Source organism: Mobula birostris, chromosome 5 (genome assembly GCF_030028105.1).
Source record: "Mobula birostris isolate sMobBir1 chromosome 5, sMobBir1.hap1, whole genome shotgun sequence".
Taxonomy (NCBI): Eukaryota; Metazoa; Chordata; class Chondrichthyes; order Myliobatiformes; family Myliobatidae; genus Mobula; species Mobula birostris.
Window position 1 is genome coordinate 12,351,958 of NC_092374.1, and position 17,876 is coordinate 12,369,833.

At 43.3% G+C, this 17,876-nt stretch overlaps 1 protein-coding gene across 3 annotated transcripts in view; it reads right to left on the reverse strand.

Annotated features, from left to right (window-relative positions):
• The window catches only part of LOC140197548 (probable ATP-dependent RNA helicase DDX60), a 171,740-nt gene that overhangs the window by 95,307 nt on the left and 58,557 nt on the right, over window positions 1–17,876 (reverse strand). For all 3 annotated transcript variants that reach the window (XM_072257624.1, XM_072257623.1, XM_072257622.1), the window contains exons 16-21: window positions 17,648–17,797; window positions 14,306–14,425; window positions 13,208–13,303; window positions 4,840–4,955; window positions 3,704–3,834; window positions 40–149 (exon numbers count right to left, since the gene is read on the reverse strand). In XM_072257624.1, the coding sequence (XP_072113725.1) occupies window positions 40–149; window positions 3,704–3,834; window positions 4,840–4,955; window positions 13,208–13,303; window positions 14,306–14,425; window positions 17,648–17,797 (723 nt within the window). The remainder of the gene's footprint in view (window positions 1–39; window positions 150–3,703; window positions 3,835–4,839; window positions 4,956–13,207; window positions 13,304–14,305; window positions 14,426–17,647; window positions 17,798–17,876) is intronic.

Here is a 17,876-nt window from a genome sequence, read left to right on the forward strand (position 1 = left end):
TAACTTATTCTAAGTTATTTCAAAGCAACTCCAACTTACATGATCGACTGTTAAGGCAGCACAGGGATGATAGGGTACAAATTTGTATTCGCCATCTTCAAAATCACAGACAAACTTTTCAAGGTCATTGTACCGCTCTTCGTAAATGACTGCAAACAATAGAATGCACTGTTACGATTAAAGTATGAGTGATGTTGCAGTGTGTGTGAGTAGCTTCAGGACCTGTAAGTAAACCTATCTGGCAATATTGATCAGTAAGTGCGACCTGTAACACATCCTTGTGTGCATTGGTTTTTAATGCAGTCAATGCATTTCACCGTATATTTCGATGTCCTGAAGTAACCCTCCATTCTGGGCTCCCCTCTTATGCCTTTTCTTCTCACCTGCCTATCACCTCCCTCTGGTGCCCCTCCTTGTTGCCTTTCTCAGATTGTCCACTCTCGTCTCCTATCAGATTCCTTCTTCTTCAGCCCTTTACCTTTTCCACCTATCAGCTCCCAGCTTCTTACTTCATCCCCTCCACCCACCTGGGTTCACCTATCACCTGCCAGCTTGCACTCTTTCCCCTAACCCCACCATTTTATTCTGGTTTCTTCCCCCTTCCCTTCCAGCCCAGGTGAACGGTCTCCACCCGAAACATCGACTCTTTATTCCTTTCTGTAAATGCTGCCTGACCTGCTGAGTTCCTCCAGCATCTTGTGAGTGTTATTCTGGATTTCCAGCATCTGCAGAATCTCTTGTATTTACAAATATTTCACTATATCTTGACAATAATAAACCATTTCCACTTCACAAAAAATGTCCTGGTAAACAACCATAAGGATCTTAACAGGATTTAAGGGCTTGATTATAAAGACAGTCTATATTCATGATGAAGGGTCTCAACCCAAAACATCAACTGTTTCACCATTTCTATAGATGCTACCTGACTTGCTGAATTCTTCCAGCATTGGATGGGCTGCATCTTTTTCAGAAAAGTTGGTAAGTTGAAGATGACCTTACAGAGGTTTATAAAGTCATTTTTGTTACCTTCATCCAGTTTTGAAACTCCTGATGCCTTCTGGACATCATTATCATCCAAGGTTACCAGCACAGAACATGGAATACTACACATAGTACAGGGCATTTGGCCCACAATGTTGAGCTGACCTTTTAACCTACTCTGAGATCAATTTACCCTTTCCCTCCCAGATAGCCTTTCATTTCTCTAAGATCCATGTGCTTATCTAAGAGTTTCTTAAATGCCCTTAGTGTATCTGCTTCTACCAGCACACATGTCAGGACATTCCACGCTCCCTCCCCCCCCCCCACTCTCTATGTAAAAAATACTACCTCTGATATTCCCACCCTTATACTTTCCTTCAATCATCTTAAAATTATGGCCATCACCCGGGCCGTACCTCGTTCTCATTGCTATCAGCAAGAAGGAAGTACAGTAGCTTGAAAGCCACACTGAACGGTTCAGGAACAGCTTGTTGCCGGATTTCTGAATGGACATTAAACCCATGAACACCACCTCACCACTTCTTTATTTCCTATTTTTGCACTATTTATTTAATTCTTTAATATATACATTTTTGTAATTCAGTGTTTTTTTCTATTATTATGCATTGGATGGCACAGTAGCATGGTGGTTAGTGCAACACTTTACAATTCCAGAGACCAGGGTTCAATTCCCACCACTGCCCATAAGGAGTTTGTATGTTCTCCCTGTGATCGCATGGGTTTCTGCTGGGTGCTCCGGTTTCCTCCCGTATTTCAAAGACCTACTGGTTGGTAGGTTAATCGGTGAATGTAAGTTGCCCTGTGGTTAGGCTGGGATTAAATCGGGGGTTGCTGTGTGGCTCAGCTTGAAGGGCTGGTAGGGTCTACTCCGTGCTGTATTTTAAACAATCAATCAATATTGCGTTCTACTTCTGCCACAAAGTCAACAAATTTCATGTCATAATGCCAGCAATGTCAAACCTGATTCTGATTCATATTAATCATTTCCACCTAGCGAAAGAGTGTCTATGACTGTCCACTTGATCTGTGCCTCTTACCACTTGTACAACTCTATAAAGTCACCTCGCATCCTCAGTGAACTTTAGTGGGATAGGGAACTTTAGTTCTGTCTCCCACTTCCATTCTGACCTCTCTATCTGTGAGCTCCTGTTACAATGAGGCACAAAACAGACTGAGGGACAAAACATCTTCTGACTGGGCACACTAAGCTTGCAGGAATCACTACTGAATCCTCCAATGTTAGATAACTGGTTCTTTCTTTCTGCTTGTACCGAAACTGGGGAATTTTCCTTTCGTCCCTCTCTTACCCTTTCTTTTCATTTGTACAGTCAGAGGCTGCTTTATGAGGTTCCTCCTGTGCCATTGAAATAGTACAAGGTAAAAACTCGATGGTGTGGGACGTAAAGGCTTCTGTACCTCCTACTGATGGTAGTAGTGAGAAGAAGGCAAGGCCTGGATGGTGGGGACTTTGATAATGGATCCCACTTTCTTGTGGCAGTGTTCCTTGTACAGTATTGTGCAAAAGTCTTAGGCACATATACCTAGCTACGGCACCTAAGACTTTTGCACAGTCCTGTATGTCAACGTGGAGCGGAGAGCAAGTTGGTAAATCTGCCAGGAGCAAAGGATGTTGGGAATGGTGAGGATGGAGCGTCGTGGGAGGGGTGTGGGACAGGTGGCAGAGAAGGAGTGCAGGGTGGGGGAGAGTGAATGCATGGGTGCAGACACACCCAGTCCTGAGAAACCAGGTAAGGTTATTTGATTCCAAACAATTGGTTTATTGATCATTACAGAATGTCTCTCTGGTGCGTCCTGCTCCCTCCCCTCTCCCTTCCCCTTTTCCCATCCATGATTCCCCTCTCCCTGTCCCCTTCCCATTCTCAGCCCACAATAGAGACCCATATCAGAATCAAGTTAATCGTCACTCACATATGTCATGAAATTTGTTTTTTTTTGAGACAGCAGTACAGTGCAATACAGTACATAAAATTACTACAGTACTGTGCAAAGGTCTTGGACACCCTAGCTACTGTATCTAAGACTTGCACAATATTGTCATTGTGCTCAATGGTGGGGAGAGCTTTGACTGTGATGGACATCACTGTGTTCAGCACTTTCTGTAGGCTTTTCCATACCTGGGCATTGGATACAGAGCTATAGTACCACTTCAGTTTTAGCACAAACTACTAAGGATGTATTAGAGCAGAGACGTAGATGAGGCCCTTAGGTCCTCAACATTGTGCCAAATTAATTAAGTACGTAACTAAACAATTCTTTCTGCCTACACAATGTCCATATCCTTCCATTCTCTCCATATTGATGTACCTTTTTAAGGACCTCCTCTCCTCCTCCCCTGGCAGTGCATTCCAGGCACCCACCACCATGTAAAAATCTTGCCCTACACATCTCCATTGAAATTAACCACTCTCACGTTAAATGCATGCCCTCTTCTATTAAGCATTTTGACCCTGGGAAAAATATATCACTTGTCTACGCTATGCCTCCCTTAATCTTATAAATCTCGTGTCAGGTTTTCCCTGAGCCTCCACCGCTCCAGAGAAAACAACCCAAGTTTGTCCAAACTCTCTTTGAAGTTCATACCCTTTAATCCAGATGATATGCTGGCAAACCTCTGCAAAGCCTACAAGCAAAAGTTGCACTAAAGGATTGCCCTCTTCAACCACGTTGTTGTCAGTACCTAGTCTCACTTTGAAGGACTGCCTCTCAGCGCCTTCCTTTCTTTTGCCCATCTGCTTGGTGGTTGCAGGGGAAGATTTTTCAGAATTCCTCTCTACTCGTTCCCAGTAGGTCTTCACCGACTGCAGCCATCTGTGAATGACATTGCACAGGCTCAGTAAAAGTTCATGGGGTGGTTTCCTACGTACACTTTGATCAAGAAATAGACAGAGGCAAAGTGGGCCATTCTGTCTCTGGCATCAACACTCCCATTCAAGATGCTTTATCTCAGATCCACTCTCTGTCACTAACCCCATTCCCTTTAATCTAAGTCATATAGGGTGCCATAGTGGCTAGAGTGATGCTATTATAGCTCGAGGCATCACAGGTTAGGGTTCAATTCCAGAGCCATCTTTAAGCTGTTTGTATGTTCTCCCAGTAACCATGTGAGTTTTTCCACATGCTTCGGTTTTCTCCCACAGACTGGTTAGTAGGTTAATTGGTCATTGCAAGTTGTCCTGTAATACGGCTCAGATTAAATAGGTGGGTTGCTGGGCGGTGTGGCTCAGTGGGCCAGAAGAGCTGTACAATTAAATAAATCCAAGGATCTATTAAGAAAACACAGCACCTAACTGCCTACAGCCCTTTTGGGTAGAGAATTCTAATGATTCAGTACCCATTGGGGCTTAAGAAATTTATTCTTATTCACACGAATTTTACACCTTCTTGTATCATTCTTCCTAATGCTAGTATTGTATAGGACCAGTCTGTGCCATCTCTTTTCACAAGATCATGTGCAGGCAGAAGAGATTTAGTTGAATTGTGTATTGGGTGCAGCACAGACATTATGTGCTGTACTGCTCTGCAGTAAGATCGGTGTATACACAGAGGAACAAAACACGTTTCATTTGAGTGTCAAACCTGAATAAATTTCAGCTGGACCCAAGATATGCATATGGAACACATGGAGGAAAGACTTTTGCTCCTCTCTCTGCAGAAGGTAGAGAATATTGATGAAGGGAGGTGCATTTGGGGGGGGTGGAGGGTTAACACACTGGAGTTGCTGATGGACCTGTTCAAATTAGCCAGCAGGTCATTGCCCACTTTGAGGAAATTCCAGGTCTACACAAACACAAAAAAGCTTTAGGGTGGAATTACTGTGCCAGGTCCTGCGGATTGCTGACGGTCGCTGACAGGGCCAGGAAAGGACAACGGATCATCACGAGGAGATGCTCCCAAACTTCCGCACCGATCTCACCACCTAGGCAATGCACCTGTAATGCGAAGTCAAGAGTTAATTAATTCACCCAAGAATGGGGTTGGGGATTCAGGCATTAAGGTATTATGTGAATATCGCAGGCACTAATTCAATCCAGAATCAATTCTTAATGCACCATGTATATAACAAAATCAGTTTGAAATTAAAAGCACTCCAGTGCTTTGTATGTCTGCCAGTTCCCACTCCAGTGCTTTGTGTCTGCCAGTTCCCACTTCCGTCTTTGTTCTATACTCCATCTTCCTCTTCAACTTTCTTGTCACTTACACCTACACTCAGTGGCCACTTTATTAGGTACACCGGCTTGTTAATGCAAATATTTAATCAGCCAATCACATGGCAGCAACTCAATGCATAAAAGCATGCAGACATAGTCAAGAGGTTCACTTATTGTTCAGAACAAACATCAGAATGGGGAAGAAATGTGATCTAAGTGCCTTTGATTATGAAATGATTGTTGGTGTTAGACAGGGGGGCTTGAGTATCTCAGAAACTGCTGACCTCCTGGCATTTTCACACACAACAGTCTCTAGGGTTATCAGTCTCCAGAGAAAAATTGGGAAAAGCTAAAATATCCAGTGAGTTGCAGTTCTGTGGGCAAAAATGCCTTGTTAATGAGAGAGGTCAGAGGAGAATGGTTGGACTCTCCTTTGTGGAAGGTGAATGAGTGTTCAGCACTGACGACCTGCCTGTCACTTGTAGCTGTGACACATCTTTCATTGCTGCTGGATAAGGTAGTGTGTGACGGCTTATCTCTGCCTCGTTGCTGGATAAGGTGTCTGTGTGTGATGGCCTATCGCTTGCTGCTTTGCCTCTGTGTTCGAGTGGTCTCTTCCCTCTCTCTGGACTGGATTTTTTCAGTTTGATGCTTTTTCTGTTCTGTGTTTCGCCTGATCTTTCTTGTTAATGTTTTGCACGATTTGGTAGTTTTTTTTGTGCAGGGTGGGGTTTAGGGTATAACGTTCTTGCCATTTGAGTATTTGTTTTTTCTCAGTTTGGGGGGTGGTGTGGGTTGATGTTTCTCTTTGAACGATTTTGATGATTTTCTATGTTTTGTGGCTGTCTAGAGAAGATGAATCTCAGAGATGCACACTGCATACGTACTTTGATAATAAACGAGACTTTGAGACTGGTTCAAGCTGACAGGAAGGCAACAGTAACTCAAATAACCACAGGTTACAACAACAGCTCAACAAGCCTTGAAGTAGATGGGCTACAGCAGCAGAAGACCACAAACACGCTTCATGGACATTTTATTAGGTGTAGGAGGGACCTAATAAAGTTCCCACGTGGCTCATCACTGAGCTTCTTGCATCCGATCCATTCTTCCCCCCACCCTCTCATCTGCCTATTAACCACCCCCTCCCACCTCACCTGGATCCACCTATCAGCCACTAGCTTTTTCTCAACCACCTCTATATACTGTCTATAACCCTTTTTGCTTTCAGTGCAGATGAACAATCTCAATCCGAAACCACGACTGCCCATTCCCCTTTACTGTTCCTCCAGCAGTTCGTTTGTTGCTTGAAGGTTACCAGACAGCTTTGTAAACAGACAGTGTTGTCAATGTCAAAGTTGAAGTGGATTTTGTTGTCATATGCGCAAGAACAAGCCCAGAGCACTTGTCCACATCAGGAGGTAGGCTGCTCAAGAGAGATGGTTTTCAGACTGACATGAAGATGACACGTTCCTATCTGCATCAGCAAAGGCCCGCGTTAATTCTCCTACATCAAAACGAGGAAGAGAGGGATCTCAGGTTCCAAGCCAATAGATCTCTCAAAGTTACCATGCAAGTTGGTAGGGTGATTAAGTTCAAACAAAATTTATTATCAAAGTACATGTACATCACCATATACAACCCTGAGATTCATTTTCCTGCAAGCATACTCAATAAATCAAATAACCATAAATGAATCAATGATAACCTGCACCAACTAGGCATACAACTAGTGTGCAAAATCAACAAACTGTGCAAGAATAAAAAGAAAGAAGTAATAATAAATAAATAAGCAATAAATATTGAGAATACGGGATAAAGAGTCACAGAAAGTGAGTCGTCACATTGTGGGAGTAGTTCAGTGATGGGGCAAGTGAAGTTACCCCCTTTGGTTCAAGAGCTTGATGGCTGAGGGCTAATACCTGTTCCTGAACCTGGTGCCGTGAGTCCTCTACCTTCTTCCTGATAGCAGAAGTAAAAAGGGAGTATGACCTGAGTGGTGGGGGTCCTTGCTGATCGATGCCGTTTTCCTGCGACACACTCCATGTACAATGTCTATAAAATGTATTCACCCCTGTGGAAGTTTTATTGTTTTACAACATTGAATCACCGTGAATTTAATTTGGCTTTTTTAACACTGATCAACAGAAAAAACTCTTTCATGCCAAAGTGAAAACAAATTTCCACAAATTGGTCTAAATTTATTACAATTATTAAACACAAAATGATTGACAGCATAATTTCTCACCCCCTTCAAGTCAGTATATAATAGATGCATCTTTGGCAGCAATTACAGCCTTGAGTCTGTCTCTATCAGCTTTGCACATCTGGACACTGCAAATTTTCCCCATTCTTCTTTACAAAACTGCTCAAGCTCTGTCAGATTCCATGGGGATTGTAAGTGAACAGCCCTTTTCAAATTCAGCCACAAATTCTCAATTGGATTAAGATCTGGACTCTGACTTAGCCACTCCAAGACATTAACTTTTTTGTTTTTAAGCCATTCCTTTGTAGCTTTGGCTTTATGCTTGGGGTCAATGTCTTGCTGGAAAACAACTCTTCTCCCAAGTTGCATTTCTTTTGCAGACTGCATTAGGATTTATAAGACCATAAGACAAAGGAGCAGTATTAGGCCATCTGGCCCATTGAGTCTGCTCCGCTGTTCAATCATGGCAGATCCTTTTTTTTTCCTCTCCTCCTCAACCCCAGTTCCCGGCCATCTCCCCAAACCTTTGATGACATTTCCAATCAAGAACCTATCAATCCCTGCCTTAAATAAACCCAACGACCTGGCCTCCACAGCTGCATCTGGCAACAAATTCCACAAATTCACCATGCTTGGGCTAAAGAAATTTCTCTGCACCTCTGTTTTGAAAGGGCGCCCCTCTATCCTGAGGCTGTACCCTCTTGTCCGAGACTCTCTCACCATGGGAAACATCTTTTCCATATCTATTGTCTAGGCCTTTCAACTTTCGAAAGGATTCAATGAGATTCCCCCCTCATCCAGTGAGTACAGACCCAGAGCTATCAAATATTCCTTCTATGATAACCCTTTCATTCCTGGAATCATCCTTGTGAACCTCCGTTGGACCCTCTCCAATACCAGCACATCCTTTCTAAGATGAGGGGCCCAAAACTATTCACGATACTCAACGTGAGGCCTCACCAGTGCCTTGTAAAGCCTCAGCACCACATCCCTGCTCTTGTATTCTAGACCTATTGAAATGAATGCAAACATTGCATCTGCTTCCTCACTGAATCAACCTGTAGGTTAACCTTTAGGGTATTCTGCTCAAGAACTCCCAAGTCCCTTTGCATCTCAGATTTTTGGATTTTCATGCCATTTAGAAAATAGCCTGCATATTTATTTCTATTACCAAAGTGCATGACCATGCATTTTCCAACAATGTATTTCATTTTCCACTTTCTTGCCCATTCTCCTAATCTGTCTAAATCCTTCTGCATCCTACCTGTTTCCTCAACACTACTTGCCCCTCCACCAATCTTCATATCATCTGCAAACTTGGCAACAAATCCATCTATTCCATCATCTAAATCATATATGTACAGCATAAGAAGAACTGGTCCCAACACTGACCCCTGCGGAACACCACTAGTCACTGGCAGCCAACCAGAAAAGGATCCTTTTATTCCCAGTTGTTGCCTCTTACCAATCAGCCAATGCTCTAACCACGTTAGTAACTTTCCTGTAATACCATGGGCTCCTAACTTGGTAAGCACCTTGTCAAAGGCCTTCTGAAAGTCCAAATATACAACATCCACTACATCCCCTTTATCTATCCTACTTGTAATCATAACTATATAACAATTACAACACGGAAATAGGCCATCTCGGCCTTTCTAGTCCATGCCGAACTCTTACTCTCACCTAGTCCCACCGACCTGCACTCAGCCCATAACCCTCCATTCCTTTCCTGTCCATATAGATATCCAATTTAACTTTAAATAACAACATCGAACCTGCCTCAACCACATCTACTGGAAGCTTGTTCCACATAGCTACCACTCTCTGAGTAAAGAAGTTCCCCCTCATGTTACCCCTAAACTTTTGCCCTTTAACTCTCAACTCATGTCCTCTTGTTTGAATCTTCCCTACTCTCAATGGAAAAAGCCTTTCCACGTCAACTCCATCTATCCCCCTCATAATTTTAAAAACCTCTATCAAGTCTCCCCTCAACCTTCTATGTTCCAAAGAATAAAGACCCAACTTGTTCAACCTTTCTCTGTAACTTAGGAGATGAAACCCAGGTAACATTCCAGTAAATCTTCTCTGTACTCTCTCAATTTTGTTGACATCCTTCCTATAATTCGGTGACCAGAACTGTACAAAATACTCCAAATTTGGCCTTACCAATGCCTTGTACAATTTCAACATTACATCCCAACTCCTATACGCAATGCTCTAATTTATAAATTTGTAATCTCCTCAAAGAATTCCAACAGGTTCGTCAGGCAGGATTTCCCCTTATGGAGATCATGCTGACTTTGTCCTATCTTGTCCTGTGTCACCTTGTACTCTATCACCTCATCCTTAACAATTGACTCTAACATCTTCCCAACCACTGAGGTCAGGCTAACTGGTCTGTAATTTCATTTCTGCTGCCTTCCTCCCTTCTTAAAGAGTGAAGTGACATTTGCAATTTTCCAGACCTCTGGCACCATGTCAGAGTCTAATGATTTCTGAAAGATCATTTCAGTCTCTAACACTACCTCTTTCAGAACTCTAGGATGCAGTTTATCTGGCCTGGATGACTTATGTACCTTTGGGTCTTTCAGCTTTTTGAGCATCTTCTCTCTTGTAATAGTAACTGCACCCACTTCTCTTCCTTCACATAGCACATCAGGGATACTGCTAGTGTCTTCCACAGTGAAGACTGATGCAAAATACTCATTTAGTTCACCAGCCTTATCCTTGTCCCCCGTTATTATTTCTCCTGCCTCATTTTCTAGCGGTCCTATATCCACTCTCATTTCTCTTTTATTTTTAACATGAAAGAACTTTTACTATCCACGTTGATATTATTTGCTAGCTTGCTTTCATATTTCATCTTTTCCCTTCTAATGATTTTGTTAGTTGCTCTCTATAGGTTTTAAAAACCTTCCCAATCCTCTATCTTCCCACAATTTTTTACTTTGTTGTTTGCCCTTTCTTCTGCTTTTATAAAAGTTTTGACTTCCCTTGTCAGCCATCGTTGTACTATTTTACCATTTGAGTATTTCTTCATTTTTGGAATACACGTCCTGCACCTTCCACATTTTCCCCAGAAATGCATGCCATTGCTGCTCTGCTGACATCCCTGCCAGCATCTCCTTCCAATTTACTTTGGCCAGCTCCTCTCTCATACCATTGTAATTTCCCTTGCTCCATTGAAATACTGCTATATCAGACTTTACTTTCTCCCTATCAGATTTCAGGTTGAACACAATCATATTGTGATCACTGATTCCTAAGGGTTCTTTTACCTCAAACTCCTTAATCACCTCCGGTTGATTACATAACACTCAATCCAGTATATTTGATTCCCTAGTAGTCTCAATGACAAAGTGCTCGAAAAAGCTATCTCTTAGGCATTCAACAAACTCACTCTCTTGAGATCCATTACCAACCTGATTTTCCCAATCAACCTGCATGTTAAAATCTCCCATGACTACCATAACATTGCCCTTTTGACACTCCTTTTCTATTTCCTTTCGTAATCTGTGGTCCACATCCCAGCCACTGTTGGGAGGCCTGTATATAACTGCCATCAACGTCCTTTTACCCTTGCAGTTTCTTAACTCAACCCACAAGGATTCAATATCTTCCGATCCTATGTCACATCTTCCTACTGATTTGATGCCATTCTTTACCAGTAGAGCCACGTGACCCCCTCTGCCTACCTTCCTATCCCTCCAAGACAACATGTAACCTTGGACATTCAGCTCCCAACTACAACCATCCTTCAGCCACGATTCAGTGATGGCCACATCATCATACCTGGCAACCTGTAATAGTGCAACAAGACCATCCACTTTCTTTCTTATATTACGCATATTTAGATACAACACCTTGAGTACCATATTTGCTATCCTTTCTGATTCTGCATCGCTAATGATTTGATACTCAGCCTGTTGGCTGCAACTAAGTCCCATCACCTGCCTGCACTTCCTGACAATCTGACTGCATGTTCTCCTCCAGGATTTCCTGTATTTTGCTGCATTCATTTTACCCTCCTCCTTCACAAGCCTTACAGGGCCTGCTGCAGTGAAGCATCCCCACAGCATGATGCAGCCTCCACCACGCTTCACGGTAGGAATGGCGTGTTTTTGATGATGTGTGGCGTTTGGCTTACGCCAAACATAGCATTTAGTCTGGTGGTCAAAAAGCTCAATTTTAGTTTCATCAGACCATAGAACCTTCTTCTGGCTGACCTCAGAGTTTCCCACATGCCTTCTGGCAAACTCTAGCTGAGATTTGATGTGGCTTTCTCTTTGCCCCTCTCCCTTAAAACTGCAACTGGTGAAGCACCCAGGCAACAGTTGTATGTGCAGTCTCTCCCATCTCAGCCTCTAAAGCTTGTAATTCCACTAGAGTTGTCATAGGTCTCTTGGTGGCCTCCCTCACTAGTGCCCTTCTCGCATGGTGGCTCAGATTTACAGCTGTGCCATATTCTTTTCATTTCTTGATGATTGACTTAACTGTACTCCAAGGGATGTTCAGTAACTTGGAAATTTTCTTGTATCTATCTCCTGACTTGTGCTTTTCAATAACCTTTTTACAAAATTCATTGGAGTGTTCCTTTGTCTTCATAGTGTAGTTTTTGCCAGGATACTGATTCACCAGCAGTTGGACCTTCCAGATACTGGTATATTTTTACTACAATCAATTGAAACACCTTGACTGCACCCTGGTCTCCATTTAACTAATTATGTGATTTCTAAATCCAATCGGCTGCACCAGTGATTACTTGGTGTGGAATATTAAAGGGGATGAATACTTATGCAATCAGTGATTTGTGTTTTATATTTGTAATTAATTTAGATCATTTTGTAGAGTTCTGTTTTCACTTCGACATGAAAGAGTCTTTTTCTGTTGATCAGGGTCAAAAAAAGCCAAATTAAATCTACTGTGATTCAATGTTGTAAACAATAATCAATAAAACATGAAAACATATGGCGGGCAGGGAGGGGGGTGCTGAATACTTTTTATAGGCAGTGTATATGGTGAGGAGGGCTTTACCCGTGATGGACTGTTGTCTTTCATTACGCAGGGGATTGAATTCAAGAGACACGAGATAATGTTGCCGCTCTATAGAACCCTGGTTGGACCACACTCGCAGTATTGTGTTCAGTTCTGGTTGCCTCATTATAGGAAGGATATAGAAGCTTTAGAGAGGGCATAAAGAGATTTACCAGGGTGATGCCTGGATTAGAGACCATGTCTTGTAAGGAAAAGCTGAGCAAGCTAGTTTCTTTTTTAATTTGGAGGAGGATGAGAGACAACCTGATAGAGGTGTACAAGATTATTATAGAGTGGACAGCCGGCAACTTTTTTCCTCAGCAGTGCAATGGTCAATACCAGAGGGGACATCCTTTTAAGGTGATTGGAGGAAAGTTCAGAGGCAGTTTTTTTATACAGAGAGTGGAGTGGCTGAAGTACACTGCCAGAGTGGTGATAGAAGCTGATATATCAAGGGCATTTAAGAGACTTTTAGATAGGCACATGGATTTAATAAAAATGGATGGTTATGGGCTAGTTGAAGTGTTAGAGTGATTATGAAATTGGTTAAAAGGTCAGCAGAACATCATGGGCCGAAGAGCCTACACTGCGCTGTACTCTTTTGTGTTCTACGTTTAAACTAGGCATCAACACCTTCAATTAAATTATTTCCCATCATTGTGACGTAGATTGCGAATGCTTGCTGACAAGCACACCTAATACTGAACAGATATGTGCTGAATGGTCAGTACAGACTCAGTGGGTCGAAGGGTCTGTCCCTGTACTCTGTGATTCTGTACCTCCAATTTCTTACCTCGTCAAAAATCACATACTGAATTCTCTTTGTCCAGTCCTGTTGGTGGGGGGCAAGCAGGAGAACTTCCAAGCACTGTGGCACTGTAACCAGCACCTGTGAATATGGAGTAAACAATCAGTCTTTCCAAGAGCAATGGAGAAATGAGCATTGTTCATCAGTAACCTCTCTCTCTCCTCATCCTCATTAACCTTGAGTCTCTGCAAAACTTTGTGACCATCCCCATCTCCTGAACTTGGAGAGGATGTTTCCTATAGCGGGCAAGTCGGGGACCAGAGAGCACAGTCTCAGAATTCAAGGATATCTCTTTAGAACAGAGATGAGGAATTTCTTTAGCTAAAGGGTGGTGAATCTGTGGAATTTTTTGCCACAGACGGCTATGGAGGCCAAGTCATTGGGTGTATTTAAAGATGAGGTTGATCAGTTCTTGATTAGTCAGGGCATCAAGGGAGTCATCGTGGCAGTGGAAGAGGCCATGGACTGACATGTCAGAATGGAAATGGGAAGTCAATCTAAAATGGTGTTACAATGCCAGCAACCTGAGTTCAATTCCACCTCTGTAAGAATTTTGTACCTTCTTCCCATGACCGTGTGGGTTTCCTCCGGATTCCTCCCACAGTCCAAACATGTATGGATTATTCAGATGAGCAAACTAGGGTTGTTCTCTTTGGAGTGAAGGAGGATGAGAGATGACTTGATGTAGGTGTACTAGATGGTACGAGGGATAGATTGAGTACATAGCCAGAGACTTTTTCCCATGATGGAAGGGGTTAATACCAGGGGGCATAATTTTAAAGTGATTGGAGGAAAGTATAGGTAGTACAGAGGTAAGTTTTTTTTTTACACGTGGTGAGTGTGTGGTAGTGTTCTATGTTCTATGTTAATTGGTCTCAGGGAGTAATTGGTTGACATGGAGTTGTCAGGCCAGAAGGGCCTGATACCATGCTAAATCTCTAAATAAATCAACAATGACACCTCTCAGCCTTCTCTGCTTCAGGGCAAACAGACCCAGCCTGTACATTCTTTCTGTGTGACTAAAACCCAATGATACTTTCTCCACTTTATTAGGACGGTAACGGAAATCAGATAGAAATATACCTGACAATTTTGAACATGGTTCCGATAGTCCCTTGTGAAGTATCCACACACCACCATTCCACGAGGTAAGTTCTTGGTGAACCTCCCGTACACAGTTGCTACTACCTGATTGACAAGTGCCTAACAAAGAGACAAAATCACATTCGCAAAATCTGCAGATGCTAAAAATCTGAGCAATACACATAAAATGCTGGAGGAACTCAGCAGGCCAGGCAGTATCTGTGGAAGAGAGTAAACAGTTGATGTTTCGGGCTGAGACCCTTCATCAGGACTGGAACAAAGAGATTAGAAGGTGGGGGGAGGAAAGGAAGAAGCACAAGATAGTAGATGATAGGTGAAACTCGGAGAGGGGAAGGGGTGAAGTACAGAGTTGGGAAGTCAATTGGTGAAATAGATAAAGAACTGGTGAATAGGAAATCTGATAGGAGAGGACAGGGGGCTATGGAAGAAAGGAGATCCATCATCTCTTTGTTCAGAGAGGGGGTAGAGAGACTGGTAGAATGGTGCAAGCACAGCAACTTGAGGCTCACCGTGGACAAGACCAAAGGGATGATCGCAAACTTTAGGAAGGTACACACTGACCACTCATCGCAACACATACATGGTTTCTTAATGGAGAGCGTTAAGGGCACCAAGTTTCGGGGAGCAGACATAATGGACGATTTCACCTGGTCCCTCAGCACCAACATTTTAGGCAAGAAAGTCTAATAGTGTCTCTGCTTCCTGAGGAGATTAAGACGATTGAGCCTCCCACCCCCATTTTAGCCAATTTTTACAGGGGCACCATAGAGTGTCCTGACCAACTGTATCACCATCTGCAATGGGAATTGCAAGGTACCAGCCCACAAATCCTTACAAAGGATTATGAGGGTTGCTGAGAAGATCACTAAAGTCTCTCCTCCACCCATCAGAGATATTTATCAGGTACACTGCGCACGCAGGGCTCTTAGCATTGTCAGTCATCCCTCCTGTCCATCCAACAATCTCTTTGACCCCCAACTATCAGGCAGGAGGTACCATAACATTAGGACAAGGACTGTTAGGATGGCAGCCAGGCCATAAGACTACCGAGCTGCCTGCCACCACCTTGGTCTCATCACATCTGAAGCACCAGTAGTGATATACCATTTACTTTTTAAGTTGCGTTATAAATACACCTTATTATTCCTTATTTGTGGCAATATTAATGTTATGTGTGTGAGTTATGTGTGCTGTGCATTTTGGGCCAGAGAAATGTTGTTTTGTTTGGCGGTACATGTGAACAGTTGAATGACAACAAACTGAACTTGAACTTGAGCCTCTTCAGCCTTTGCTCTGCATTGAAGGGAAGGTGATCGAGGGACTGTAGGCATCAGAATGGATGTGCTGCCATTGGAGGAGGTCCAGGGGAAGTTCATGAGAATGATCCCATGAACGCTAGGTTCAACATACGAGGAGCGTTTAATGAATCTAGGCCTGTACTCATTGGAGTTTAGAACAATGAGGGGACTCTCAATGAAAACTATTGAATATTGAAAGACCTAGATCGAGTGGCCCCCCTAGAGGACCACAACCTTGTCGTGGGGTTTGGAGGCTTTTATGCCTTAGTGACTCGGAGAGCTATGTTGGCTGGAGTTAAGGTCTTGTGCTTTGGCTCTTGGTAGGGTCACCCATGACAAATAGATCAAAGAGTAGAGACCAGACTAAGAGTGGTCCAGCAATGATACAGGTTCAGGGGTTCAGCCCAGGGCTAAAAAATTGTTACAGAGACAGCAATGAAAAATCTTTCTATGTCTGTGTGTGACACTATGGACAGACAGAGATGGAGGACCTTCATTGCTGCAGTAAACACCAGCGGTGTAATTGGCAGTAATTTAGATAGAGTGGGCATGAACAGGATGTTTCCAATAATGGTGGCATCAAGGATCAGAAGACACAGACTCAGAAGAGATGGATATCCAGTTCGAACAGACATGAGGAGAAATTTCTGTAGCCAGAAGGTGGTGAATCTGTGGAGTTCATTGACACAGACAGCCGTGGATACCAAATCAATTAGGTATATTTAAAGCAGAGGTTCATACGTTCTTGGTTTTTAACGGTGTCAACAATTATGGGGAGAAAGCAGGAGAATGTGATTGAGACGGATGATGAATCAATCAGAAATATGAGGTGTTGATCCTCCAACCTGAGCGTGGCCTCATCGTGGCAGGAGAGGAGGCCATGGACCACATATCGGAATGGGAATGGGAAGTAGAATTCAAATGGGTTGCCACTAGGAAATCACTCATTTCATTGAGCACGTGCCACAAAATGATTGTCCAACCTACGTCGGGTCTCACCCTGTCATTACGTTGAAGATCCTGACAAACTTGCAGATGAAGTGTTGCCTCACCTGGAAGGATTGTCTAGGGCCCTGAATAGTAGTGAGGGAGGAGGTGAGTGGGCAGGTGTAGCACCTGTCCCATTTGCAGGAATACGTACCAGGAGGAAGATCACCAGGGAGGGACAAGTGGACAACAGAGCCACATAGAGAGTGATCCCTGTGGAAAGTGGTGTGTGGAGTGAGGTAAAGATGTATTTACTGGTAGCATCCTGTTGAAAATGGCAGTAATCATGGAGGATGATGTGCTTGTGGGGTGGTAGGCAAGGAGAAGGGGAACTCTAAACCTGTTAAGGTGATGGGAAGATGGGGTGAGGGCAGATATCTGGGAAATGGAGCTGATGTGGGTGACAGCAGCATCAATGGTGGAGGAAGGGGAACCCCATTCTGTGAAGAAGTAGGACATCTCAGATGTTCTGGAATGGAGATTCCATTCCTTAGAACCGATATGGTGGAGACAGAAGAACTGAGAAAAAGGAATGCGCTTTTTACAGTGTGACAGGGTGGGAAGAGGTATAGTCATGATTACTATGAGAGTCAGTAAGTTTATAGAAGATATCAGTAGACAGTCTTCCTCAAGAGACGGAGACAAATTAAGAAAGGGGAGAGAGGTGTCATAGGTGGACTGAGTAAATTTGATATCGGAGGGAAGTTGCAGGCAAAGTTGATAAAATTGACAAGCTCAGCATGGGTGCGGGAATCAGCACTAATGCAGGAATCAGCACTAATGCAGTCGTCAATGTAGCGCAGAAAGAGTTGGGGAACTTTTCACCGTATCCTGTTACACATGATGATAGTAAACCAATATCTGACTATCAGCTGATTACCACGTATCTCTTTGTGAAATCTTGCTGTGTATATCATGGAGGTTAAAACTCCCAAGTGGTAGCAATGAGAAGTTCTGACTGAGAGGGAAATCACAGCACAAGCCTCCACGCACTGTCTAGCTCCAGTGCACTGCGGCCGGTTTGAAATGGCTTTACCTTTGTCGGTGCCACGTACACCACAATGCCCGAATCACTTGTCCTCAACACTTTCTCCATGCAGTAATAGGATGCGTAGGTCTTCCCCGACGAGGTGGGGGCAACAATCAATGCAGATTCGTTGTTGTCCACTGCATCCAATAGCTCTCTCTGTAATCCAATCCAAAAGGTCAAGTCTAAGTCAAGTTCATTGTTGTGTACAAAAGGAAATGTGTGCACCGATGTAATG